Raw genomic sequence first — 25,033 nt, forward strand, 5'->3', positions numbered from 1 at the left:
ATGCTTCTGCTGGGCATCTTAACCCTGGCTTTCGCCGGGCGAACCGCTGCAGGCTCTGAGCCAGAGCGCGAGGTGGTCGTTCCCATCCGACTGGACCCGGACATCAACGGCCGCCGCTACTACTGGCGGGGTCCCGAGGACTCCGGGGATCAGGGACTCATTTTTCAGATCACAGCATTTCAGGAAGACTTTTACCTACACCTGACGCCGGATGCTCAGTTCTTGGCGCCCGCCTTCGCCACTCAGCATCTGGGCGTCCCCCTCCAGGGGTTCACCGGCAGCTCTTCAGACCTGCGACGCTGCTTCTACTCTGGGGACGTGAACGCCGAGCCGGACTCGTTCGCAGCTGTGAGCTTGTGCGGGGGGCTCCGCGGAGCGTTTGGCTATCGAGGCGCCGAGTACGTCATTAGCCCGTTGCCCAACGCCAGCGCGCCGGCCGCGCAGCGCAACAGCCAGGGCGCGCACCTTCTCCAGCGCCGGGGCGTGCCGGGCGGGCCTTCCGGAGACCCCACCTCTCGCTGCGGGGTGGCCTCGGGCTGGAACCCCGCCATCCTGCGGGCCCTGGACCCTTACAGGCCGCGGCGGGCGGGCTTGGGGGAGAGTCGCAGCCGGCGCAGGTCTGGGCGCGCCAAGCGTTTCGTGTCTATCCCGCGGTACGTGGAGACGCTGGTGGTCGCGGACGAGTCAATGGTCAAGTTCCACGGCGCGGACCTGGAGCATTATCTGCTGACGTTGCTGGCAACGGCGGCGCGACTCTACCGCCATCCCAGCATCCTCAACCCCATCAACATCGTTGTGGTCAAGGTGCTGCTGCTTAGAGATCGTGACTCCGGGCCCAAAGTCACCGGCAACGCGGCCCTGACCCTGCGCAACTTCTGTGCCTGGCAGAAGAAGCTGAACAAAGTGAGTGACAAGCACCCCGAGTACTGGGACACCGCCATCCTCTTCACCAGGCAGGTGAGTTGATCTGCTGTCATTTTGCACCCATAGAGTCCCGTTCTTTAGGGTCACCTCCCCTAGCGCTCCAAATCCCCTTTGTATCGTGCAATGCCTCCGAGTTTAAACTTCGTTAACTTCTTCCGACTCCACCTGTAGTTTTCCGGAGAGCCCTCTCCTAGGCTCGGCGGAGCGGCGGCTCACGTGCATCTGGGCCATTGGAGGAGAGCCTGCGCTTTCCGAAGGTGTTGGCCTGGCGCGGCCAATCAGCGCCTCCTGGATCGGGCGCCGAGGGGCCGGAACCCAGGAAGTTGCCGCCCCGGAGCCGCAGTTTGTGTCCAAGACCGATAGGAGACGCTATGAGGATGATGTTGGATTGGGCGGGAACGGCCCGCCCCTATTGTATGGGCGGCTGAGACTTCTCGGACACCTCCTGAGGTCTCCTTTGGAGGGTTGTAGAACTGAAGGTGATCCAAGGTCAGCGCCTGCTGCATTTCTCTCGGGTAACATGTTGTCCCCTCTCTGTACTGGGCCTGGAAAGCCTGGATTTGGGTGGAGGGAATCATTGAGAGATTTTGTGAGTTTGCAGTGACAGGCCAGACTCAAGTACTGCGAGCATCCCTCCTTCACTGCCGCTTCTCCTACAGCCTTCTCTGCTGGGCATGGTCCAAGGGGCTTCTAGACCATTCTGAGCAGGCAGTGTAGTTAGGGCACCTGTTTGGAGCTGAGAATGTTTCACTTGGAGTTTCAAGTGGAGTTTCACTTGGAGCTGAGTTGGGAAAATCTTTTCCAATTTTCCTGTATCCTTGCTGTCAGAGGGTGACCCGTTTGCCCAGATGTATACTACAGAGCAGAGCTGGCACGCTTGCTCCTGCTCCCAAGTCACTATAATTCCTATGACTACACTTGACTTCAGGGCTCTAGCTTCTGCCCTTGCTGGGGTGGAAGTGGTGTGAGCTTAGTCAAGAGTATTTGGAGATTCCCGCCGTAGAGTTAGAAGGAAACTGAGTATTGGGATTAGAAAGATGGATCCAGCCCAGGAAGCACCCCTGCCTTTTGCAAGGCCTTACCTGATATTCTATGTCAAAGAAGCTATGAATCTGTGAACATTTAGATTCACAGGTGTTGGAGTGATTGGGCACTGTGGAGTATTTGGATTCGTGAAATTTCTCAGATACAGGAGGCTGGGAGGAAAAGAGCCATCCAAGTGAGCTCCTGCTTCCGATTTGGGGGACGGTGACTTGAATCTGTGCCATGCTCTATTTTTGTTATTATCATAACCACAGCATTCTGGGGAGGGCATGGAATCCTTGGTTACCTCTGGGGCTCTAACTCTCCACTGTTTCCAAATGGTCACTCAAAGTTGGACTGGAGCACACCAGGCTGGAGCTGGAGTCTTCCACAGTAACCCATTTGGCACAGCTAGTCCCTTCCTAGAGTCGAACTTCCTCCTTTCCAGCCTTCTTCTCCTCCCACCACCTGGTTTCTCTAGGGAGGTCTTTGGCCTGAGTCTGTTTCCTTGTGCTCATTCTTCCAACTGAGGTCTGTTGAGCTGCCACTGCCCAGCCTCTGCAAGCACTGCCTGAGTCATGGGGAAGCTGCAAAGGAGGTGGCTTTGACCTCTGCACACAGACCAGCTTGGCAGTTAGATTGCTGGGGCTTGAAAAAAAGCAAAGGCCAAGAACAGGATATCTTAATGGGCAAAGCAGCTGTTGCCCCATTTGCTACCTGGGCTGCCCCATTGAAGGTCACTCACTGGCTCCAAAATAAAAGCCCTCAGCCTCTGCAGCCTGGTGGTGAAGGCTGGCTTCTGGAGTCAGCCCTAGGAGGAGAGCTCCTGCTGGGCATAGGACCCTGCCGTCAGAAGGAGGCCGCCTTTGAAGAAGAAGCAATCAAACAGCATGACAGCTTCCATTTCTCAGTAGTGTGTGTTCAACCCCCCGGGGGCTGTGTTGTCCATGCATAATGGGTACAAGATGCATGACCACTGGATCAGAAGCAGTGACGTGCAGGATGTGACTTTTAGAAGCTGTCTTCCCCTTAGGTGCCTAGAGAGCAAAGCCAGGGAGTCGGGCTTCTGTGTTTTCAGGGCTGCCATCAAGGTATGTACATTTCTGCTTCAGAGTAAGCACCTCTCCCCCACCTCCTCACCAGCTCGGACTTCAGGGCCTTCTGCATTCTGAGAGTCTCAGGATCTTCTCACTGCTGGTCTCTCCGGGGGAAGGTACAGTATTCAGTGAGAACAGGAGCGAGTAGCTGCCCTTTCTAAGATTAAGGCAGACGCGGTCTCCAGGAAGCTTCACCGCCCGGAAACGAGAATATAGTGGTTGTACAACAAGTATTTTAACAATTTGAGGAGTTTACTTAAAGATTCAGAGTCAGTTCATGGAGAAAAGTGCACATTTGATTTTGCAAAGTGATCGGTCTCCAGGCTCATAACAGCAGGGTGAGGTCAGCACAGGACTGGAACCAGGATCTGCGAAGAACCAGAGCCAGAGTGTTGCTCATTTATTTCTGTGAGGAGAGAAGTTTCTTTGGCTTCCTGTTTCACTGGGCGGCAGGAGCCAGGTATTTAATGCTGAGACTTTGTAGGCCCTTATTCCCTGAGACTTCTCTGTCTTTAGGTCCAATAACGCCGCCGTTTGGGTAACCCTTTGTGGTAGAATGGCTTTCATTCATTTATTCGTACACTCCTTTAATACTTGTTGAGCATTATTTATTATTATTTCTAGGTATTACCCTATAGCTACTATTTGTAGCTGTGGAGCTACAAATAGTAATAAAATGTGGTCTTGGTCGGGCGCGGTGGCTCACCTCTTGGGAGGCCAAGACGGGCGGATCATGAGGTCAAGAGATCGAGACCATCCTGGCAAACATGGTGAAACCCCATCTCTACTAAATATACAAAAATTAGCCGGGCGTGGTGGCGGACGCCTATAGTCCCAGCTACTCAGGAGGCTGAGGCAGGAGAATCACTTGAACCCGGGAGGCAGAGGTTGCAGTGAACCGAGATGGTGCCACTGCACTCCAGCCTGGCGACAGAGTGACGCTCTGTGCCAAAAAAAAAAAAAAAAAAGTGGTCTCAGGTCCCCAGGAATTCACAATGTGATGAGGAGCTTACAAGACAACAGCTAATTTCAACAGGATGTGCTAAGTGCCAGACCAGCCCCGCTGGGGAGGAGGGGCGTTCTCCTGAATGCTGGAGCTAAGGAAGCGCTCCAAGGGATGGGAGCAGAAAGGGTACTGGCTGCGGAGCGGGGGCTGGGGAGGGGAGCTTGTCTTCTGTGTCATCAGGTGCCCTCTCCTCCATTCCACTGCCTGCTTTGCTATCTGTGACCTTTTCTCTTCTGGACTGATTTTATTTTATTTTTTAAGGACTTGTAGTTTATGGTTTTACTGTCTGTTTCTTGATTTCTTTCTTTTTTTTTAAGGACTTGTATTTTATGGTTATTCTGTCTGCTTCTTCATTTATTTCTCTTTTTTTTAGGACTTGTATTTTATGGTTATTCTGTCTGCTTCTTCATTTATTTCTTTATTTTTTAGAGACAGGGTCTCATTCTGTCACCCAGGCTGGGGTGCAGTGGTGCCGCCAGCTCACTGCAGCCTTTAACTCCTGGGCTCAGGCGATCCTCCCACCTCAGTTTCCTGAGTAGCTGGACTACAGGCCTGCACTGCCGTGACCAGCTAATTTATTTTTGTAGAGACAGGGTCTCACTATGTTAACCAGGCTGATCCTGAACTCCTGGCCTCAAGAGATCCTCCTGCCTCAGCCTCCCAATGTTTTAGGATTACAGGTGTGAGCCACCATGTCTGGGCTCTGTAATATTCTTGGTGAGAAGACTTTTAACTACAAATTTCATTTTTAAAACATATATATTCAAGTTGTTTTTCTTGAGTGAACTTTGGTCATTTATATTTTTCAAGAAATTTTTCCATATCATTTGAGTTGTGAATTCATTGACAAAAAGTTGCTTATAATATTGTCTACTATGTTTCCCACCTGTCTCTCAGTCTCACCCAGCCTGTAGCTGGGACTACAGGCATGTGCCACTATGCCTGACTAAATAAAAAAAAATCTTTTTTGGAGACAAGGTCTTGCTACGTTGCCCAGGCTGGTCTCAAACTCCTGGGCTCAAGCAATTTGCTCGCCTTGGCCTCCCAAAGTGCTGAGATTACAGGCCTGAGCCACTGCGCCTGGTCTATTTTGTTTGTTTTTTTCCTGTTGCTTCTTCGTATCATTTGACGCCACCTCTATTCCCTCTCCTCTGGCTCTTCTTCCATGCTCTCACCTTCCTCTTTTGGGACTATCCAGGCAGGATCTTTACAGTCTTTCTCTTCCCCCTTATTCTCTTCATTTGTACTCTGACTTTTCCCCGCTCACAACCCCGAGCTTGGTGCTATCTTCTTGTTTTGACCTTGAGCAGTACTGTGTTTCACTGGGGTACCCTACACTGCGCAGAGCGGAACAGCATTCTAGAACCTCATGTGAAACAGACGCCAGTTCTTTTGGTGATAAAGCACTTGTCATAGGGCAGTGATATTTACTGTTCAGATAAAAATAGTTAATAATGAAGTGATAATACGTATGTTACACATATCTCCCTATACAATAGAAAAGGACCATGATTTCATTAGGATCTTTCTTGAAGTTGGACTTTGGAAGATATTAGGAGACAGAGGTCATTGGTAGATTTAGTATTTAATAATTTGTTATTCTTGGCCACTAACTGGAAATGCAACACCTTGCCTTCTGGGAGGGAGGAGGGAAGGAGTGGGAAGAGAGAGGGAGGAGTGCAATATGTTGGTTCCCTGTCTTGCAGGATGAGTGCTCTCTCTCTTTAGTTACATCAAATGAGTTCGCCTGATATTAATGTCAGCAGATGGGGGAGGAAGGTTGGAGGGAATCTTTTTCTTTTATTTTTAACTGCTGGTCTAGTCAGAAAGGCAAGTGAGTTTTTCTCTTTCTTTAGGTCTCACTCTCCTTCTGTCTTTGAACTTCTCTGTAGTTGTTTGCATCCCCTCTTACCCCTGGAATTTCCCCCCAACCTTTCCTTGACACCTTGACTTGATCACGTGGCATGATGGAAAGAATACAGGTTTGGAGTCAGGCAGAGCTGAGTATGAATCAGGGGGCTTGAACTCTCCAGCAATGGACATTCCATGAGTCAGCTATGTGCACTTTGCTTTCCTCATTCTTAGAATGAGGATAATGATGATGACATGATACCTCACTTACAGGGCTGTTGCAAAGATGAGTGTTACTGAGTGGTCCAGAATAGGCCCCCAGTTATGGTAGTTATTATCATCACTACCTTAGTAGTCACTTAGTACATGCTCCTTGTTGAATAACTAGCTGTGGATCCCTTGCCAGACTCAAGTTTGGGATAGCCCTGATTTAAAGCATTCTGCCCCATTGCCCTTGCAAGTATGCTTAACACTTGTTCCTGTTTTTGTATGGAAGCTACGGACATTAGCATCTGCTAATCTCACTGATCTGTAAACTCCTTTTAGGCAGGAACCTCTTTAGTCTTTATAGGCCCCTGCGTGGATCCCTGGATCCCTGCAAGTCGGCTGTTCAGTAGGTGATTTTGGAAGGAAGGTGCAGACAGAAGTGCAGGGGCTGCCTGTAGTTCTGGGTGCTTAGGTAGCTCACCTCCCTTCCTGGGGTCATTCATCCAGCTTTTGAGGCTGTCAGGCTGCAGGGTTGGGAGAGGGAGTCTTCGATTCTTCTGGCATTTCACCTTGGCTCTTTGCCATGAGGTTTTGCCCTGAAGAAAGGAGGGGCTCCAGCGAGGTGTGTGTTTAATCCACCTTGGAGTCAGCAGACAGGGTGCATGACAGGGCAGGGATGGGGTCAGTGTGTCAATGCAGGTGTGGGGCAAGGAGCCAGGGGCTTGCTCAGCCAGCGAGGTGGTGCAGACAGTGCTCTCAGAGAACTCTTAGCACTTAATCCTGCCTCTCCCTCTCCCCAGAACTCTTCCCACTCAGTGTCAATCAGCACTTGCTTGAGATATAGGGTGGGGCCTTCCATTCTTGGGGTGATATGCACCAGAGGCAGCAGGAAGTCATGGTGAGAGCTCAACCCTGCTGCTGCGCTGCCTGGACTTCAATCCTCACTCTGCCTCCTTCCTCTCTGTCTAACCTTGGGCTTACTGTGCGACCCTGGGCTAGGTACTTACCTTCTCTGGTTCTCTTCTGTGTGATGGAGGCTGAAAATGGCGTCTTCTTCCTAAAGCTGTGAGGATTAAATGAATGAAGGCAGGTAAAGCTCTCGCGACAGTCTGGCCCACAGTAGCCAATCAGTAAATGTTAGCTATTATCACTGTATTTGTAGGCACCCTCTCTTGCAGGGGTGATTTTTTTTTTAAATAGAAGATTTAGTCTTCTTGCAAGCTTGGGGTTCCTCTTCTTCACTGAGGTAATTATTGTTGTTTTGGTTACCTCACTCTCTTGCAATAATACCATTTTGTACATCTGGAGGGATTTATATGCCAGCGAAATAGAATCTGCCAGTAGAAGTAACTAACATTCTTCATCACATTGCCAAGGCACTGAATTGCTAGATTTTATTTCTTCTAGCAAAGCAAGGCCCTCCCATCCTTGGGGATTACAAACAGACATGGATTTTGGGCTGGACAAGGAAATACAGTGACGCATGGCAGAGATTCAGATGGGAAACAGGTTAAAGGCACAGTAGTAATACTAGCGCAGGGTGCTTTTCACCAGTAATTATGGTCTCCTAAGCAGTGCTGCATGATTTAGACCAAAGAACGTAGCTTTGGATTTGGGATCTCATTCTTCGCTCAATAGCCACAGGGACTGGGGTGCGTAATCTCAAGTCACTGAGCCTCAGCGTCCTCATCTGCAACATGAGAGGACAGCCCTAAAGTCCTGTGAGTGTAATACTTGGATGCTGTGATGCAGCCATGAAGATGAGCTCTGGCTCTCCTGCCTAGAACTTCAATGGAAGCAGGAATTTGGCTACATGAGAATGCATAAGTCTTCTGCCACATTAAAAATGTTAATGTGCGGCCAGGTGCAGTAGCTCGCACCTGTAATCCCAGCACTTTGGGAGGCTGGGGCAGGTGGGGATCACTTGAGACCAGGAGTTCGAGACCAGCCTGGCCAACATGGTGAAACCCAGTCTTTACTAAAAATGCAAAAATTAGCCAGGCGTGGTGGTGCATGCCTGTAATCCCAGCTGCTTGGGAGGCTGAGGCACAAGATGCTTGAACCCAGGAGGCGGAGGTTGCAGTGAGTCGAGATCACACGACTGTACTCCAGCCTGGGCAATAGAGCGAGACCCAGTCTCAAAAAAAAAAAAAAGTTAATGTGCTTGATTTTTGTGTATCCCTCTGTCTTTGTATTGCTGGAAAACATTGAGCATCTTGGTACATGCCTGGGAAATGAGAGGAGGTAGGAAGGAGGTTCTCAGGGAGGGCAGCTGGTGGGAATCGTGCTGGAGGTGTGTATGGAGTGACATTGGTAAACAAGCCACTGCCAGGTGTTATCCTTGTTTATTTTTTTAAGTTGTGGCTCCAATCCTAAATTATTTTATAAGAAGGGACAGTTAGAAAATAACAGTCTAGGAGGATTAGGTTCCTGGCCAAGATGATTCCAGGATCATCTGGAAAAGCAGCTGCAGCTACAAAGAGAAATGGCCAATTGCTGGGAATCGTAAGTCAGGTAGGGTCTGGGTTAGGAATACTTACACCTTCTAGGAGGAAGAAGGCAGAACAGCTTCTGTTTTTTGGAGGCAAGCACTTGAACTGAAGAGGTTAAGGCAGTTTTAGTGCCTCTGAGTTCATTCCAGAAGGGTGGAGATTTTTGATGCCACAGATGAGGCACTGCTGGGCCCCTGTATAAGCACTTGTAGGCGTTCAAAGTGCAAAGGCCCAGCGGTTCCTCACTGAGTCCCTGCAGGGGTGGCAGGAGGACAGGCAGAGCTTCTGACCCCACACAGCTGTGTCTTCCCACAGTGAAGACGCTGGTTACTGCAAGACGGCTGCTTCCAGAGCCACTCTCACCCTCAGGAAATTTGCCGGCTCTTTCCTTGTTCCTCTTGTTTGATCCAGGGAAACCGGGACTTCTTGATGGAAAGAACAGGTTGCTCCTGGCCAAGCAGGGCCTGCAGCTGCATGTCTTTGCTCCAGAGAAAATCCACCCTCCCTAGGAGGAAGGAGGCTTTTGGCCGTAAGGACTTCCCAGCCACAGAGGCGGCTGCAGGGTGGCTGAGTTCCAGACGCCCTCTAGATCCCAGTCTGAGCATTCAATCTGGTCTAGCAGTTTCTTTCTTTCTTTTTAACGTTTTAATTTTTGTAGAGATGGGGTCTTGTTATGCTGCCCAGGCTGGTCTTGACCTCCTGGCCTCAAGTCATCCTCCCGCCTTGGCCTCCCAAAGTGCTAGGATGACAGGCCCGAGCCACTGTGTCCTGCCCGGTCCAGGCATTTGTGAAGAGCGGGGCTGGGGAGCAGGGCTCTGAATCTCTGCGTGGGTGACTTCTACTCTTCTGAGAGTGAGTGCTGTCAACTACATGACTTGGGTCAGTAGACAAGATGTTCCTTGGGGTTCTGAAAACATGTCATTCTGTGGGTTCCTTTCATAACCTACAGGGCCAGAAGGGGCCGCATGCTCTGGGACCGGGGAAGGAGCAGAGGCTGAAAGCACTGGTTGATTCAGGCCCTAGTTGAAAGTTGGCCCTTCCCCGGAGCAGGAAACCAAGGCCCCAAAGAGAGAGAGGACTTGGATAAAGTCACACATGTACTTAGTGATGGGGCCAGGACCAGAATCTAGACTTCCTGATTCTTATTTCCACACCCTCTCCCTCTTACACAGGGAGCAGTGAGCGTGCAGGGCAGCCCAGAGGCACCCCCACAGGCTGCAACTGCTGGGCTAGAATGTCCAGAGCCCCAGCCTTGCTGGGTCTTACACTACACCAATCCTACACCTACATCCTTCACTATGCCCTTGCAAGAGCCTTCATCCCTGCCCTCCTCATCTTGGCTCCCTTCCCCACAGTTCACACGCTGATCCATGTTCCTCAGCTGTCACATTCCCTAAACTGCTGGTCAGGTGAAGGTCCCTTCCCAAGTTTTATTTTGTTTTGTTCTTTGTTTTTTGAGACAGAGTCTTGCTCTGTCACCCAGATTGGAATGCCGTGGCGTGATCACGGGTCACTGTAGCATTACCCTCCCAGGCTCAAGTGATCCTCCCACCTCAGCCTCCTGAGTAGCTGGGATTACAGGTATGCACCATCATGCCTGGCTAATTTTGTTTATATTTTGTAGAGATGGAGTCTCACTATGTTTCCCAGGCTGGGCTTGAACTCCTGGACTCAAGTGATCTGCCTCCTTGGCCTCCCAAAGTGCTGGGATTACAGGCATGAGTCACTGTGCCCAGGCCCCTCCCAAGTTTTGACAGTGGTGGTTTTCTAGGTTTCAGAGCTCTTGGGAAGGAAAACTTTCTGGGAGAGTGAGTCTTTGAAGATGGAAGAATATGGGAAGAGAAGGGCATTTGAAGTCCTCCATGAGGCTCCTGGAAGTGGAAGAAATGCTTCCAGCAAGCACAGGTGGCAGACCTGGCTGGGTGTGCAGGGCACGCGTCATTGCCTCTGGTGCACCCGGGTTCAGGCTGGTCACCCTCGAAATAACTGTTCACTCATTAGGAGGTGTGACTATCACCTGACCGTGGGAAGCCAAGTTTGACTGCTCAGGTGGTAAACCTCTGAGTGCTTTGGATTAAATTTTGCTGATTTTCTGTACTCTGACCGCTTTTCCTCCCATGCCCCATGGCTCCTGGCTCCCTGCGCTGTGCTGCTGCCCACCTTCGCCCCTTGCCAGCATGTACACAGATGTACATGCGGCCTCACATATACATGCACATGCATGCAGACATGTGCTTCTTTGCCTGTGGAAGGTGGTAATAATAGTTGTTATTTCAGTGGGATGTTGTGAGGATTAAATAGGGCCATTCGTGCAAAGTGCATGCACAGTGTCAGCATTTAATACATCATGGCCATGTTGAACTATGGGCATGCACCTAGTTCCCACCTCTGACAAATAGATATAATAATATATCTGCATCATAAGCCTATTGTGAGGATTAAATGGGGTGACACACGTAGTAGCTTCCTACGAAATGCAGAATGCCTTATGCATTGAAAGCAGCGATGTAATGAAGAGAGAACCAGCATCACTGATTCAACACACGTCTTCTTCTTCTTCTTTTTTTTTTATTTGAGTTGGAGTTTTGCTCTTGTCGCCCAGGCTGGAGTGCAATGGTGCGATCTTGGCTCACTGCAACCTCTGCCTTCCAGGTTCAAGCAATTCTCCTGCCTCAGACTCCCTGGTAGCTGGTATTACAAGCACCCGTCACCATGCTTGGCTAATTTTTGTATTTTTAGTAGAGACAGGGTTTCGCCATGTTGGCCAGGCTGGTCTCGAACTCCTGACTTCAGGTGATTCACCTGCCTCGGCCTCCCAAAGTGCTGGGGTTACAGGTGTGAGCCACGGTGCCTGACCCAACACACGTCTTCTTAAGAGGAGCAGAATGTACACAAGTGTCTCATCCTATTTCCAACTCTTGGGCTTTTAAGGTATCTGGCAGTGTTTCTGGCCAACGACACTCAGTAAGTTCTTTGAGATATCCACCCCGGAAGCCCTATCCTGCCTTTCTGTGTCCCCTGGGAATACTTCCTGTCAGGGTTTGCTGCTGGAGGCCCTAGGTTCTGCAGCCAAGTTAAGCTTCAGTACAAAACGAGGGACCTTCCTGCTTAGGTGGCCATCCCTCTATTTCATGTATCTTTCTTCCTAGCAGCCACTGAGCCTGTGTCCCCTTGTGCTTCTGTAGCCAATGAAACTGTGTCTGGATGGGGACTTGGGTTCACCTCACTGCTTCCTCCCAGTCTAAGGCAGCCAAATTGCTGGCATGGGTGGGTCCTTGGCCGGCAGCCCTCTGGCTGAGAATCTGAACTTAATTCATGGTTGGCCAAAAGGCAGCCCAGCGAAGACTGAGGCTGCTCGAAGCTGCCTCTGGGTGGGAATGGGACTGGCTTCCTCCCTGTTGCCTCAGCGAGCCTCCCCTGGCTATGGCAGTCACTGCTTTTCTGGTCTGGAGGGCTGTCTCTCTGTAAAGCAGTGGCCCTTGTAGTTTAATTTGGTACCTCCTAACTTCCTCCCAGAGGACCTCCCTGCGTAGGGTTTAGGCAAAGTCTTTTGGTGAGCCACAGAGCCCTTCCTCAGTTTCCTCCCTCAGCCTGGGTTCATTCTGTGAACAGCCCCACAACCTCCTAGGAAGAAGGGCCTGGCTGGAAGGTGCTGGGCCTGGTGAGGTTGGAATGAGACGAGCTGGAATGTCCCATAGGATGCCCTTTCTTCCCTTCAGGTCCTTTCTGTCACTGTCTCTAACTTTGGGCTGGCTTCTGCTTCTCCCCCACCCGGCAGGACCTGTGTGGAGCCACCACCTGTGACACCCTGGGCATGGCCGATGTGGGCACCATGTGTGACCCCAAGAGAAGCTGCTCTGTCATTGAGGACGATGGGCTTCCATCCGCCTTCACCACTGCCCACGAGCTGGGTAAGGCTGGATAAGCTCCTCTTGGGGTCTTCTGGGTTTGCCTGGGACGCCCTGGAGGGTGGGAGACACGTGTCTTTGCCCCTTGTGTTCTGAAGCCTCAGGACCCCTTCTCAGGGCACAGTGAGCCTTAGCAGCAGCTTTGTTGTACTTTTTCCGATTGCTGCAGCCCCACTGGCCGGTGATGTGGTTTGAGCCCCTCAGTAGGGTGTCTCAGCACTTAGGCACTGTGGGGACACCATGTTAACGACACGGAGGTACATTCTGTTGTCAGGGAGCCCACAGCCTGATGCAGGGGACAGAAAACACAAGAACATGATCTTGAGGACATTTGAAAGCAGTCTGTTGATAGGTGGCAGTGACCAGCCTGAAAACCGCTGACATATGCTTTCTAGTTCCCCTGCCCCATTCCTCCCTCCAACCCCCATGTCCTTCCTCCTGCCCTCTCAGTCCTCTTGCCTCACCCGACAGGCCACGTGTTCAACATGCCCCATGACAATGTGAAAGTCTGTGAGGAGGTGTTTGGGAAGCTCCGAGCCAACCACATGATGTCCCCGACCCTCATCCAGATCGACCGCGCCAACCCCTGGTCAGCCTGCAGTGCTGCCATCATCACTGACTTCCTGGACAGTGGGCACGGTAAGCCGGGACGGCGGGAGGGCAGTGAGGCCGCCTCGGAGGAGGCTTTGCTGCTGCCCCTGGTGGAGGTGCCCACTTCTCCGTCCTCTGTACCTTAGGTGTGTGTGCCCCCTTGGAGCTGGGCTCTGACATGAGTGCATTCCTATTGCCCTGGGCTAGCCAAACCTCATCTTCCCAGCTCATCCTAACGAACGCCCTCGGCTCTCTGCAGGTGACTGCCTCCTGGACCAACCCAGCAAGCCCATCTCCCTGCCCGAGGATCTGCCCGGTGCCAGCTACACCCTGAGCCAGCAGTGCGAGCTGGCCTTTGGCGTGGGCTCCAAGCCTTGTCCTTACATGCAGTACTGCACCAAGCTGTGGTGCACTGGGAAGGCCAAGGGACAGATGGTGTGCCAGACCCGCCACTTCCCCTGGGCCGATGGCACCAGCTGTGGCGAGGGCAAGTTCTGCCTCAAAGGGGCCTGTGTGGAGAGACACAACCTCAACAAGCACAGGGTGAGTGAGTTCTGGAGCTGTGCTCGGGACTGCTGGGAGGAGGGACGGAGACCTGGGGGCCTCCCCTGCCCTTGGTCTTCACCAGGAAGCTGCCTAGCACAGATTGGCCACGGAACCATCACTGTTGCATTGCTGAGCTGTGCCTTCACTGCCCTCTATATAGTCCTGTCCCCTTCTTGACTCTAAGACTGGAGAGAGAAGCTATGGCAGGTCAGAGGACTTGGAGAGACCTCAGACACATGGAGAAAAGCCTTCAACGGGAGGTGGGGTCTCAGCCCTGAGCTCCAGGCCTCGTCCTACCTGGGGAGGAGCTCTGGGCTCAAAGCTGAACACCTAGTGTTAGAAGCAGCTCCCTCGCTGGCTCCTCCCTTCCTTCCCACATCCACTCTTTCCCAGCGTGGTCCACACCCAGGGAGGGAGCTGGGGACCATGCGCAGGAACAGGCCTTAGAACTGCAGGGAAGCAAAGCCCTGGGCGAGCTTCAGGAACTGGCTGCATTCTGAACCAAGTGTCCATTTCTGTTGCAATTGCTGTTTTTCTGTAGCAGAAACATAGTTGAACAATACTTGTTTTCCCTCCTGATAAACAGAAATAGCAACCAAACAAGAACACATCCAGAATCCCAAATATTCTCTGAATGTAATAACTCTATCTTCTTCAGGTCTCGTTTTGGGGGTAGGAGAGGAATTTGTACTTTTCTGGGCAGGAAGAAGAGGTCTGTCGTTCTCCTGGATCCTGGAGCTGACTGTCCCTTCCCATCCCTGTTCTCAGCTCGGGGAGGACTTGCCTCTGGGCACAGAGTCAACGTCACAAAAAAGCATCCACCAAGCACATTATCAATTGCCCTGAGTTGAGTATGGCACAGAATTATATAAAATATTTTTCTGTGTTCTGGGGATACATATCTAATTAAACCTTAACCGTTTGCTAGGCAACAACCCACTGTGTTCAGGGAACTAGGTAAGATACTGTGGTGGTCAGAAAAAGAAATAAAACACAGGCCATGCCTCAGAGAGCTCATAGTCAAGTGGGGAAGCTCGAAATGTGGCTGTGATACAAGACGCAGAGAGGCACGTGTTATGCAGAAGGACAGAAGAATGAAAATATGTCACAGGAGAACAGGGGTCAAGAGATTAATGGTGATGAGAGGGGACTGAGAAAACTTGGAGGAGGAGGTTAGATTTGAAGAGAGCCTGAGGGATAAGTAGGATCCCTGTAGGCAGAAACAGAGCAAGGCAGGGAGGTCCTGGGCGAGTCGGAGTGAGCTGCAGGGCTGCGTAGATGAAGGCTTTATGGGAACTGCCTTCGGGAAGGTTGTTTGGGGCCAGATGGCAGCCATCTTGATTGCCAGGCGCTAGAAGGTCCTGAGTACAGGCAGTATGTGGTCAGTACCTCCTCCTGGGAAGATGAGGCTGGAGGATGCAGAGACAAGTTGAGATAATATTGGATAGAGAAAATACGGTCTGAGAAGTACCATCTTTCCACACTTTCTGGAATTCTCAGTCTATGATTAGGCAAGATCTACCTCCTCCACCTCGTAAAATCCCTTGGTCACCCTGTTTTAACTGAAACTTTCCAGGAAACCTTCATGGAAGTCACTGCCCTCATTGGCTGAGGTCAGATCGTAAAGTATGTCTTACAAATCACCGCAGCTCCCGCAGATCTGTTTCAGGAATCCCATTCTGACCACCAAGGCCCTGTCTTCCCAGATTAATCCCTCTGGGATTTGGATTCCAACAATTCCTCAATCCCATCTGGGCCTACAATCCATTGCTACAACCTTTCCATCATGCCTCACCCTTCTTGTGCCCTCACCTCCTCCTTCGTGAGCTGAAATTCCACAGTCCTTTTTTGAAATCACTGCCTCGCATACACTCTTAACTCCCTTGCCCCTGTCTGTTTGCATCAAACTCACTTGGATAAGCCACCATCTGGGTTGACTCCAACTCACTCACCCATTCAATTGTGCTTACACAGGTGACTATGGTTCGAGAAAAACATGCAATTATGCTCACTGGTCTCAGTTTAAATTCGTGATCTGAGCTGGGCACAGTGGCTCACACTTGTAATCTCAGCACTTTGGGAGACTGAGGCAGGAGGATCCCTTGAGCCCTGGAATTTGAGACTAGCCTGGGCAACATGGCAAAACCCCCTCTCTACAAAAAATACAAAAATTAGTGGGACGTAGTGGCAGATGCTTGTCCTTCCAGCTCCTCAGGAGGCTGAGGCAGAAGGATCGCTTGAACATGGGAGGCAGAGGTTGCACTGAGCCATGATCACGCCACTGCACTCCAACCTGGGTGACAGAGTGAGATCCCATCTCAAGGAAAAAAAAAAAGAAAAAGAAAAAAGAAAAAGAAAAAGAAAGAAAAAAGTAAAATAAATTGATGACCCGGAAGTTTAGGTGGGCCCATAATGCTGTCCAGGAGTCACATTATTTCATTTCCCCAGTTGGTTACTCTCCCAACCTCCTGAACCATTTGTTCACACCCACCATCACCTCTCTCCTCCCATTACCAACTCTTTCTTCCTCCTTTTCAACTTTCACCGATGACCGACCTTCTCATTTCCCAAAGGGAAAAAAAACATCAAGTAATCAGAAGGGAACTTCCACCCACCCCCCGACCTGCTTCTGCGCCTGTTCTCCACTGTCCCCTTTACCGTGGCTGAATTGTCCCTGCTCTGATCTGAGGCCGCGCTGTGTGCTTTGCACAGGAACCCCATCCCCTCTTGCTTGTTAAGGACATTGCTGATCAATTCTCTGTCTCCTGCTGTGCCAGTATTTCCCAATCTTGAGCTGAATCATGCCTTTTAGAATACAAATCTGTTGTAATTTCTTCCATCTGAAGCAAAACTTCTTACGATCCCACTTCCTTGGTGGTCTGTTTCTCTGACTCCCTTCACAGCCAGTTCCCGGAAGGAGTTGTACAAGCTTTGCTGTCTCCAATTCCATCTCCCCACTTTTCTCTGCTGCCCATTCCAGATAGGCTTTGACTACCATCATTTCTCCAAAACAACTCCTATTAAGGCTACCAAATGGCCTGCACACCACGAAGGTCAGTGACTGTTACCTTTCCTCCCATCGCCCAGCAGGCCAGCAGCATTTGTGGCACCCCAGAGCTCTGGCCCCTGGAACAGGGTCTCTACTGCCTCTCGGTTGCCCTCCTCCCCTTCTCATTACCTTTACTGCTTCTTCCTTACGCTCTCATTTTCTTTTCTTTTCTTTTTTTGAGATGGAGTTCCGCTCTTGTTGCCTAGGCTGGAGTATAGTGGCTTGATCTCGGCTTACTGCAACCTCTACTTCCTGGGTTCAAGCGATTCTCCTGCCTCAGCCGCCTGAGTAGGTAGGATTACAGGTGGCTGCCACCACGCCAGGCTAATTTTTGTATTTTTAGTAGAGACGGAGTTTCACCATGTTGGTCAGGCTGGTCTTGAACTCCTGACCTCAGGTGACCTGCCCGCCTCGGCCTCCCCAAATGTTCGGATTACAGGCGTGAGCCCCCGTGCCCGGCCTGTACTCTCATTTTCTAAAGTGTGGAGTGCTTCGGCACTCAGTCCTTTCTCTCTTCACCATCCACACTCAGTCTCTTCGCTGATTCATCTAGACCATGGCTTTCAATACCATCTAGAGCTTGAAGACTCCCAAATTTGCATCTTCAGCCCAGGCCTCGCTCCTGACCTGCAGACTTGCATCTGTAAGGGAATCTGGACGTGTCTATTGGACACCTGATTAGTATCTTATGCATGTGTCGGTGAGACTGAGCTCCTGGTCATCCCCCTTGAAGCTGCGCTGGCAACTCCATGTTCCGGTTGCTCAAGCTGAAACTCTGTTTCTCTCATATGTTTCACAGCCTGTATCTCCACATCCCTGTGGGGCTATCTTCAAGGCAGATCCAGGATCATTTCTCAGCACTTCATCTGCTCTCACCCTGGCCCCAGCCACCACCCTCCGTCCCCTGGATTAATGCAGTTACCTCTAACTGGTCTCCCTGCTTCTGCTCTTACTCCTTACAGATGATTCCCACCGTGGCAGCTCTGTTGAAATGCACCTTAGGTTATGCCGCTTCTCTGCTCCGCACCCTTTAGGGGCTTTGCCACGGCTCAGAATGAGCGATCCCATTTCTCGCTGCCTTGTTGGCCCTAGTGACAGTGGCGCCCTTCAGGCTCATCCCCCGCCCCTCAGGGCTGGTGCACTTGCTCCCTCTGCTTGGAATGCCCTTTCTCTGATGTCTGCATGGCTTATGCCACCTGTACATCCTTCAGGCACAAGAGAGTTCCCCGTAATCCAGAGCAGCCCTTCCCAACTCCTCCCTCCCCCCTGCTTGGAAGCCCAGCCTCCACTCTGCGCTCACAGATTCATTTTTATTGTCTGTCTCCCCACTAGGGAGTAATTGCCCTGAGGGCAGGGACTTGCATGAGTGTTTGGTGAAGGAATGAGTGAATGGCATAGGGTGGAAGCAGAGTGAACGTTTTTTGTACGAATGGTAAGCAGTGATACCAAATAAAAACCAGGTAGCCTTGTCTCAGAAGCTGTAGGAACAGTGCTACACGCTGAAGAAGAATTGGAGATCACGAGGCCTAGGCACACTCTTTTAGTCTTCACATGGCCGTTGTGGCTTTTGAGAGGGCAGCTTCCGTGGTGTGATGGGGACAAAACCCACAGTGCCAGGCTCTGGGGAGTGAGTATGAGGGAAGAGCCAATGTGGGTGACGCTCTCAGGGAGTGAAAGGATGGAATGAGGTGAGGCACTAGTTTGAGTAGTTTGAGGCCAAAGCAGGGTTGAAGGAGGGTGCTGGTGGTTGTTTTTTATAGGATCAAACAGATGTTGACGCAACGAAACAAGAACTATCTGACAAAAGGGTAGATTGAATAAATATGCTGGATATGTACACAGGTTAAAGTGTTTCTATGACATGCAGCCAGTTCCTGCTTAGTTCCATGTGAGTTAGGCACTGTGTGGACGGTCGGTGGCAGAGTTGTAATTCCAGGCGAGTACAGCAGCTGGGCTGCTTCCTCTATTGCTCAACTGATGTGTGTTCAGAGGATCCACACTCATTTCACTGTCATTCTAAGGAAAACATCGTGGATACCGTAAATTTTATTCTCTTTCTACCCTGTTAAAAAAAAACTAGAAAAAAAAAAAAGCCCTCCAAAACACCACACAATTCACCCCGAAGCCAAATAGAGTTTTAGGATTGCTTAATAGTGTCTTATCTTTATCTCTTCTTAAAAGAAACATTAGAATGGTTCATGGTGAAACTTTCTCAAATACAGCCCCCGATCGAGGTTAAGATCAGTTTGGTCTGGCGTCGAGTCTGAATTATCGAACACTAAGGAATAAAAACATTCACATATCTATGGTGACATTTTTTATCCGTAAGGCTGGGGGCTGGCCATGCCTTAGAGATGCCTGTGAATGCACTGACAACAAATAAAGGGAACGTCTTTTGTTTTTTCTTTTATTCCCGGCAAGCTGTGGGATTCGAGGAATCTCTGAACTTCTGCCGGGGCCAGCGGGGTACTGGGAATTTTCATGACCGTTAGGCCACTTCTATCATCCACCTGATATCAGGCCCGAGTAGTATTAGTATTATCCACCCCATTTTTGCAAGTGAAGCCCTGGAAGGCTAAGGAGTATTTGCCATTGCTCAAGCCCACTAGGGTGGTGTGGTATGGGCAGAGTCCATTGAAAACATGTCTGGCTGGGCGCGGTAGCTCACGCCTGTCATCCCAGCACTTTGGGAGGCTGAGATGGGCGAATCACTTGAGGTCAGGAGTTTGAGACCAGCCTGGCCAACATGGGGAAACCCCGTCTCTATTAAAAATACAAAATAATTAGCTGAGCATGGTAGCAGGCAGCTGTAATCCCAGCTACTTGGGAGGCTGAGGCTGGAGAATCACTTGAACCTGGGAGGTGGAGGTTGCAGTGAGCCAATATTGCACCATTGCACTCCAGCCTCGGCAAAAGAGGGAGACTCCGCCTCAAAAAAAAAAAAAAAAAAAAAAAAAACACGTCTGTATCACTCCACCGCCCAGTGAGGCCTCTCTTTTGCATGGCCTCCTTTGCATCTGGGAGCAGTTGCTGTTTGCTAATTAGTTGGTTGGAACGTTGGGTGGGCTCGGTGTATACTGGCCATTTACTTACTGTTTTTTTCTTCATTATACAACATGAATTTCATTCCGGGAAGGTGGGATGAGAACTTGAAGGCTGTACAGTGCAGCTTTTCTATGGGCTAGGGGGCTGGGTGTGGCACCTGGGTCCGCCAAGGAGTATAACAGGCTCTTCCTCACAGGTGGACGGTTCCTGGGCCAAATGGGAGCCCTATGGCCCCTGCTCGCGCACATGTGGCGGGGGCGTGCAGCTGGCCAGGAGGCAGTGCACCAACCCCACTCCTGCCAATGGGGGCAAGTACTGCGAGGGAGTGAGGGTGAAATACCGATCCTGCAACCTGGAACCCTGCCCCAGCTCAGGTGAGGCAGGGAGAGCAGCGGTGGCCTGGGCGCAGGGGAGGCAAGGCTGGAGGTCACCCCTACCCCACCCCTACTCCATGTAATGCAGGGCCTCCAGGTAATTGGGTATACAGGTAATTCAGGTAGGCTGGTATTTCTATCATGGATTCCTATCGATGACGAAGGGACTGCAGTCAAGATTCTAACCTTCAGGACAAAGCCTGGAAGTGGAGAGGTGCAGATTCTTCTTGGGATCATTCCTCTTTCCACTCACCTTTGGCAAGGGTGTTTCCTTCTGGATGCTTAGCCTGGGAGACTAAATGGATCATGGGAATGAGACACTAGAAGTCCTCTTAGCTGGGGCCTGCCCAGCCCATCTTTGTAAGCAGGAGTCCAGAGCCCAATAACTTGGTGGGGAAAAAAAATTACATCTCTATTTTTATTAATGTCTCAATCTAACATTAATATTTCTTTCAGAGAGAAATTAGTATTTTTTTAAACTACCTTTCTATCTGAAATTTAGTATTTCTTTCAGTTAGACAACAAAACTATAATAGTAGTAGAAGTACCTGTGACTTTGTCATCAATAGGAATCATGGATATTTGATGACGGGACATTTTGGTTGTTGCAGAATTTTCAAAATGCTGTTTAAGCTCATCCTTACTTCAAAATTATAGTAGTTATCAGGTTCATTACTGAATCACATATATGTATATTTGCTTTTTTGAGACAGAGTCTCACTCACTCTGTTGCCCAGGCTGGAGTGCAGTGGCGTGATCTCGGCTCACTGCAACCTCCACCTCCCAGATTCAAGCAATTCTCCCGCCTCAGCCTCTTGAGCAGCTGGGATTGCAGGCGCCTGCCAACATGCTTGGCTAATTTTTGTATTTTTAGTACAGATGGGGTCTCACCATGTTCGTGAGGCTGGTCTTGAACCCCTGACCTCTGGAGATCTGCCCGCCTCAGCCTCCCAAAGTGCTGGGATTACAGGCATGAGCCACTGTGCTCGGCCCTGAATCATATTTAATGCATTAACAAAAAAGCACATATATCACAGACTTGTTTCAAAATATATTGATAGTTGTGTAGCAGATGTAACTGGTGTTGTCGTTAATCTGTGTAATTTACTTTATGCACTGAGTTACATTATTCTGAAAATAGTTTGCAACCTAGAGGGAGTTTGAGGCTGGGTTACTGGAGAAGGTGGTGCATAGCTCAGGGGATGTGTTTTCATCTGCACCCTGGGTCCTTTGGGCCCAGCCTGCTTTAGTGCTGTGAGATGGGGGAAGGTTGCAGCTTTGGTGACAAGGGTGGGAAGGGCTAAGAGAGCCATGGCAGGCTGGGAGAGAGGCTTGTCCTTTGCACTGGCCTCAGCCCTTCCCTTCAACTTCTTTCTTATGCTTCTCCCTCCCTAGCCTCCGGAAAGAGCTTCCGGGAGGAGCAGTGTGAGGCTTTCAATGGCTACAACCACAGCACCAACCGGCTCACTCTGGCCGTGGCATGGGTGCCCAAGTACTCAGGCGTGTCTCCTCGGGACAAGTGCAAGCTCATCTGCCGAGCCAATGGCACTGGCTACTTCTATGTGCTGGCACCTAAGGTGAGTGAACCTGGGGCCTGAGAACAAAGTAGGGACCAGGTCTTTGGGGGAGCATTGGCTGAGCTGTGCTGCTCTTCCTTCTTTTTCCCCTTCTGGGGCACTGCAGGTGGTGGACGGCACGCTGTGCTCTCCCGACTCCACCTCCGTCTGTGTCCAAGGCAAGTGCATCAAGGCTGGCTGTGATGGGAACCTGGGCTCCAAGAAGAGGTTCGACAAGTGTGGGGTGTGTGGGGGAGACAATAAGAGCTGCAAGAAGGTGACAGGACTCTTCACCAAGCCCATGTGAGTTGGGGTCCTGGAAGGTGCTGCCAGGGAGCAAAGGGAGGGAGGTGGAATTTCCCAGGGCATTGGAAGCTTGGGTTAGATTGGGGTAAATGTCAGATCCAGCCAGTACCCTTGCTGCAGAGGCCCCCCATCTAGGGCTGCTCGTCCTTCACTCACTCATTCGTTCATTCTTTCAATAAACAAAGACGAATGCTGGGGAAGACCCACTTAAAAGGGGACGGTATTCAGGCAGGTGGGCAGAGTTGTTAGGGTCTGTATAATGTTCTAGAGTCAGACCGACCTGATTCAGATCGCAGTTACCCATTTTCTGGATGACCCTGGGCAAGGGAACTCAATCTCCAGGTCTCTAGATGTCCCCACTTGTAAAGTGGGTATAATACTAATATATGTCATGTGTGAGGAATAAGGGAGTTAGTCCAAGTAACATAGTTAGCATCGTACCTGGTGCATAATAAATGCCCAATACTCCTTCACCTTGATGAGGCTGAACGTGACAGCTGCCAGGCTCTCCCTGGACTTGAGGCCCTGACCTTGGGGATCAGACTGAGGTGAGAATGGCAATAAACTGCCAAGAGACAGCAAGCGAGTGGCTGGGACTGAAGGAGGCTTCACGTCTTGGACAATCCCTGGGCATCTAGTCCTAGTTGCAGAATCTGGGCCTCCAGCTTGAGCTTCCTGAGGTCAAACACATGCTCCTTGGAAAGCCCTGATCCACGTTCTGGAAGAAGAGGGGGCGGGCAGGGCACCTGAGGTCCCAGCTGGGAGTGGGGGCTATGGTTGGCCCGGAAAATTTGGGAGTCCAGGTGCTGGTGATGGAAAGGCCTAGATGGCTGTCCTGGAGCCTTGACTGTGCTCCTGAGCCCTTGGGTGGTGATGCACAGGGAGGATGCCCAACCCCATCTCTGGGAGCTCGGCACCAGGGACAGATGGCATTCCAGGCTGTGCTTCGCAGGGACCTGTGGTGGGGAGGCCACATGGGGAGTAGGAGGTACATACCCCAGGCTCGCCTCACTGGTTAAATGGCAGATGTTCTTTTCACAGCCTGTTGGAGCTGGAAGGAGCCTTAGAAATCATTTAGCTTAACCCACTCATTATGCAGATGAGAACACCAGAACCCAGAGACACTGGCTTGCTTAAAATTGCCAGGAGTTGGCGTGTGAGCCAGGCTGGATCTGCGTCCCTGCCTCCAGGGCCAGTGTCCTCTCACCGCGTTGAGCTCCTAGCCTCAGGCTCCAGCATGGCGGACTTATCCCCCTGCTCCACCCCTCGGCGTCCTCCTCCTCCTTGTCCTCACGGCAGATGTCTACACATCCTTGGTGTGTGCCAGGCACCATGCTACATGCTTTATGTGCTTTGGTGGACTCAGTCCTCCCTACAGTTCAATGAGGTGTGTGGAATTCTGAGCTCCACTTTACAGGTGAGGACATGGAGGCTTGGAGAAGCTCAGCAACTTACCCAGTACCAATCGCCAAGGGGCAGGGACCTCTCTGACTCCCAAACCTGTGCTTTCCCTCCCATGCCAGAATTCACCAAAAGCTAGGTTTACTGAGGAAACAGATCCTGGAGCGGTGAGGTCCTTAGGCCCAGGCTTCTGTCTAATGCACAACCCCCATTTCCCACCCCAGGCATGGCTACAATTTCGTGGTGGCCATCCCCGCAGGCGCCTCAAGCATCGACATCCGCCAGCGCGGCTACAAGGGGCTGATTGGGGATGACAACTACCTGGCTCTGAAGAACAGCCAAGGCAAGTACCTGCTCAACGGGCACTTCGTGGTGTCCGCAGTGGAGCGGGACCTGGTGGTGAAGGGCAGCCTGTTGCGGTACAGCGGCACGGGCACAGCGGTGGAGAGCCTGCAGGCCTCCCGGCCCATCCTGGAGCCGCTGACCGTGGAGGTCCTCTCCGTGGGGAAGATGACACCGCCCCGGGTCCGCTACTCCTTCTATCTGCCCAAAGAGCCTCGGGAGGACAAGTCCTCCCATCCCAAGGACCCCCGGGGCCCTTCTGTCCTGCACAACAGCGTCCTCAGCCTCTCCAACCAGGTGGAGCAGCCGGACAACAGGCCCCCTGCACGCTGGGTGGCAGGCAGCTGGGGGCCGTGCTCTGTGAGCTGCGGCAGCGGCCTGCAGAAGCGGGCGGTGGACTGCCGGGGCTCCCCGGGGCAGCGCACGGTCCCTGCCTGTGATGCAGCCCATCGGCCCGTGGAGACACAAGCCTGTGGGGAGCCCTGCCCCACCTGGGAGCTCAGCGCCTGGTCACCCTGCTCCAAGAGCTGCGGCCGGGGATTTAAGAGGCGCCCGCTCAAGTGCGTGGGCCACGGAGGCCGGCTGCTGGCCCGGGACCAGTGCAACCTGCGCCGCAAGCCCCAGGAGCTGGACTTCTGTGTCTTGAGGCCGTGCTGAGTGGGGTCATCCCTTTCTCCCCCTCACTCTCCACCCCACTGATGTGCCAGCATTCTGCCAGCTGGAGTAGTGGGCAGAGGACGGTGGCCAGGGCCTCACGCCACGATGTCACCCACATCCAGGGACAAGGACCACGGGCTGGGGTGAGAGATTCCCTCCTCCTCCCTGGACTGGGCAGAAGGAAGCCCAGACACTCCCGCACAGTCTACCTCAGGCCCCGCTCCTCGGGCCGGTTGCGGGAAGAGGCTTTGAGGTGCAGGGCAGAAGGTGCTGAGGCCCAGTTTCCAAGGGACCTGGAGGATGGGCACCTTCCAGGCAGAACTTCAGGGACCCTGGCCCCCGGAAGGGAGGCCACAGGCTGCTGGAAGAGCCATGTCTCAGCAGCTTGGCACCCTCAGGTGGCCCCATGGGCTCTGAGCCGTGTCTGAATGAGGCAGGGTTTTCACGGTGCTTTTAGCCCACCTTCTTTTTTGAACTGACGTGGACTAAGCAATAAAAGCTGGCTGGGGCTGGGCAGAAGCCACGGGGAGAATGAGATTAGGGCCCCTGGAGCCTGGCACTCCACCGTGGAAGACGTGGATGTAAACAGGGAGTCCTGAGGTTCCTCGTCCTGCACTCTTGGCCCTCCCTTAAAGAAGCAACCTCTCCTTCCTCTGGT

At 51.6% G+C, this 25,033-nt stretch overlaps 1 protein-coding gene across 1 annotated transcript; it reads left to right on the forward strand.

Annotated features, from left to right (window-relative positions):
• On the forward strand, window positions 1–24,801 carry ADAMTS15 (ADAM metallopeptidase with thrombospondin type 1 motif, 15). Its single transcript, XM_011970034.1, has 8 exons — window positions 1–957; window positions 12,379–12,511; window positions 12,980–13,147; window positions 13,359–13,642; window positions 19,936–20,113; window positions 21,509–21,690; window positions 21,797–21,972; window positions 23,601–24,801. The coding sequence occupies exons 1-8, from the start codon at window positions 1–3 to the stop codon at window positions 24,373–24,375; spliced, it is 2,853 nt and encodes a 950-aa protein (XP_011825424.1). The 3' UTR covers window positions 24,376–24,801.
• Window positions 24,802–25,033: the final 232 nt, after the last annotated feature.

This window comes from Mandrillus leucophaeus, unplaced genomic scaffold, assembly GCF_000951045.1.
Source record: "Mandrillus leucophaeus isolate KB7577 unplaced genomic scaffold, Mleu.le_1.0 Scaffold925, whole genome shotgun sequence".
Taxonomy (NCBI): Eukaryota; Metazoa; Chordata; class Mammalia; order Primates; family Cercopithecidae; genus Mandrillus; species Mandrillus leucophaeus.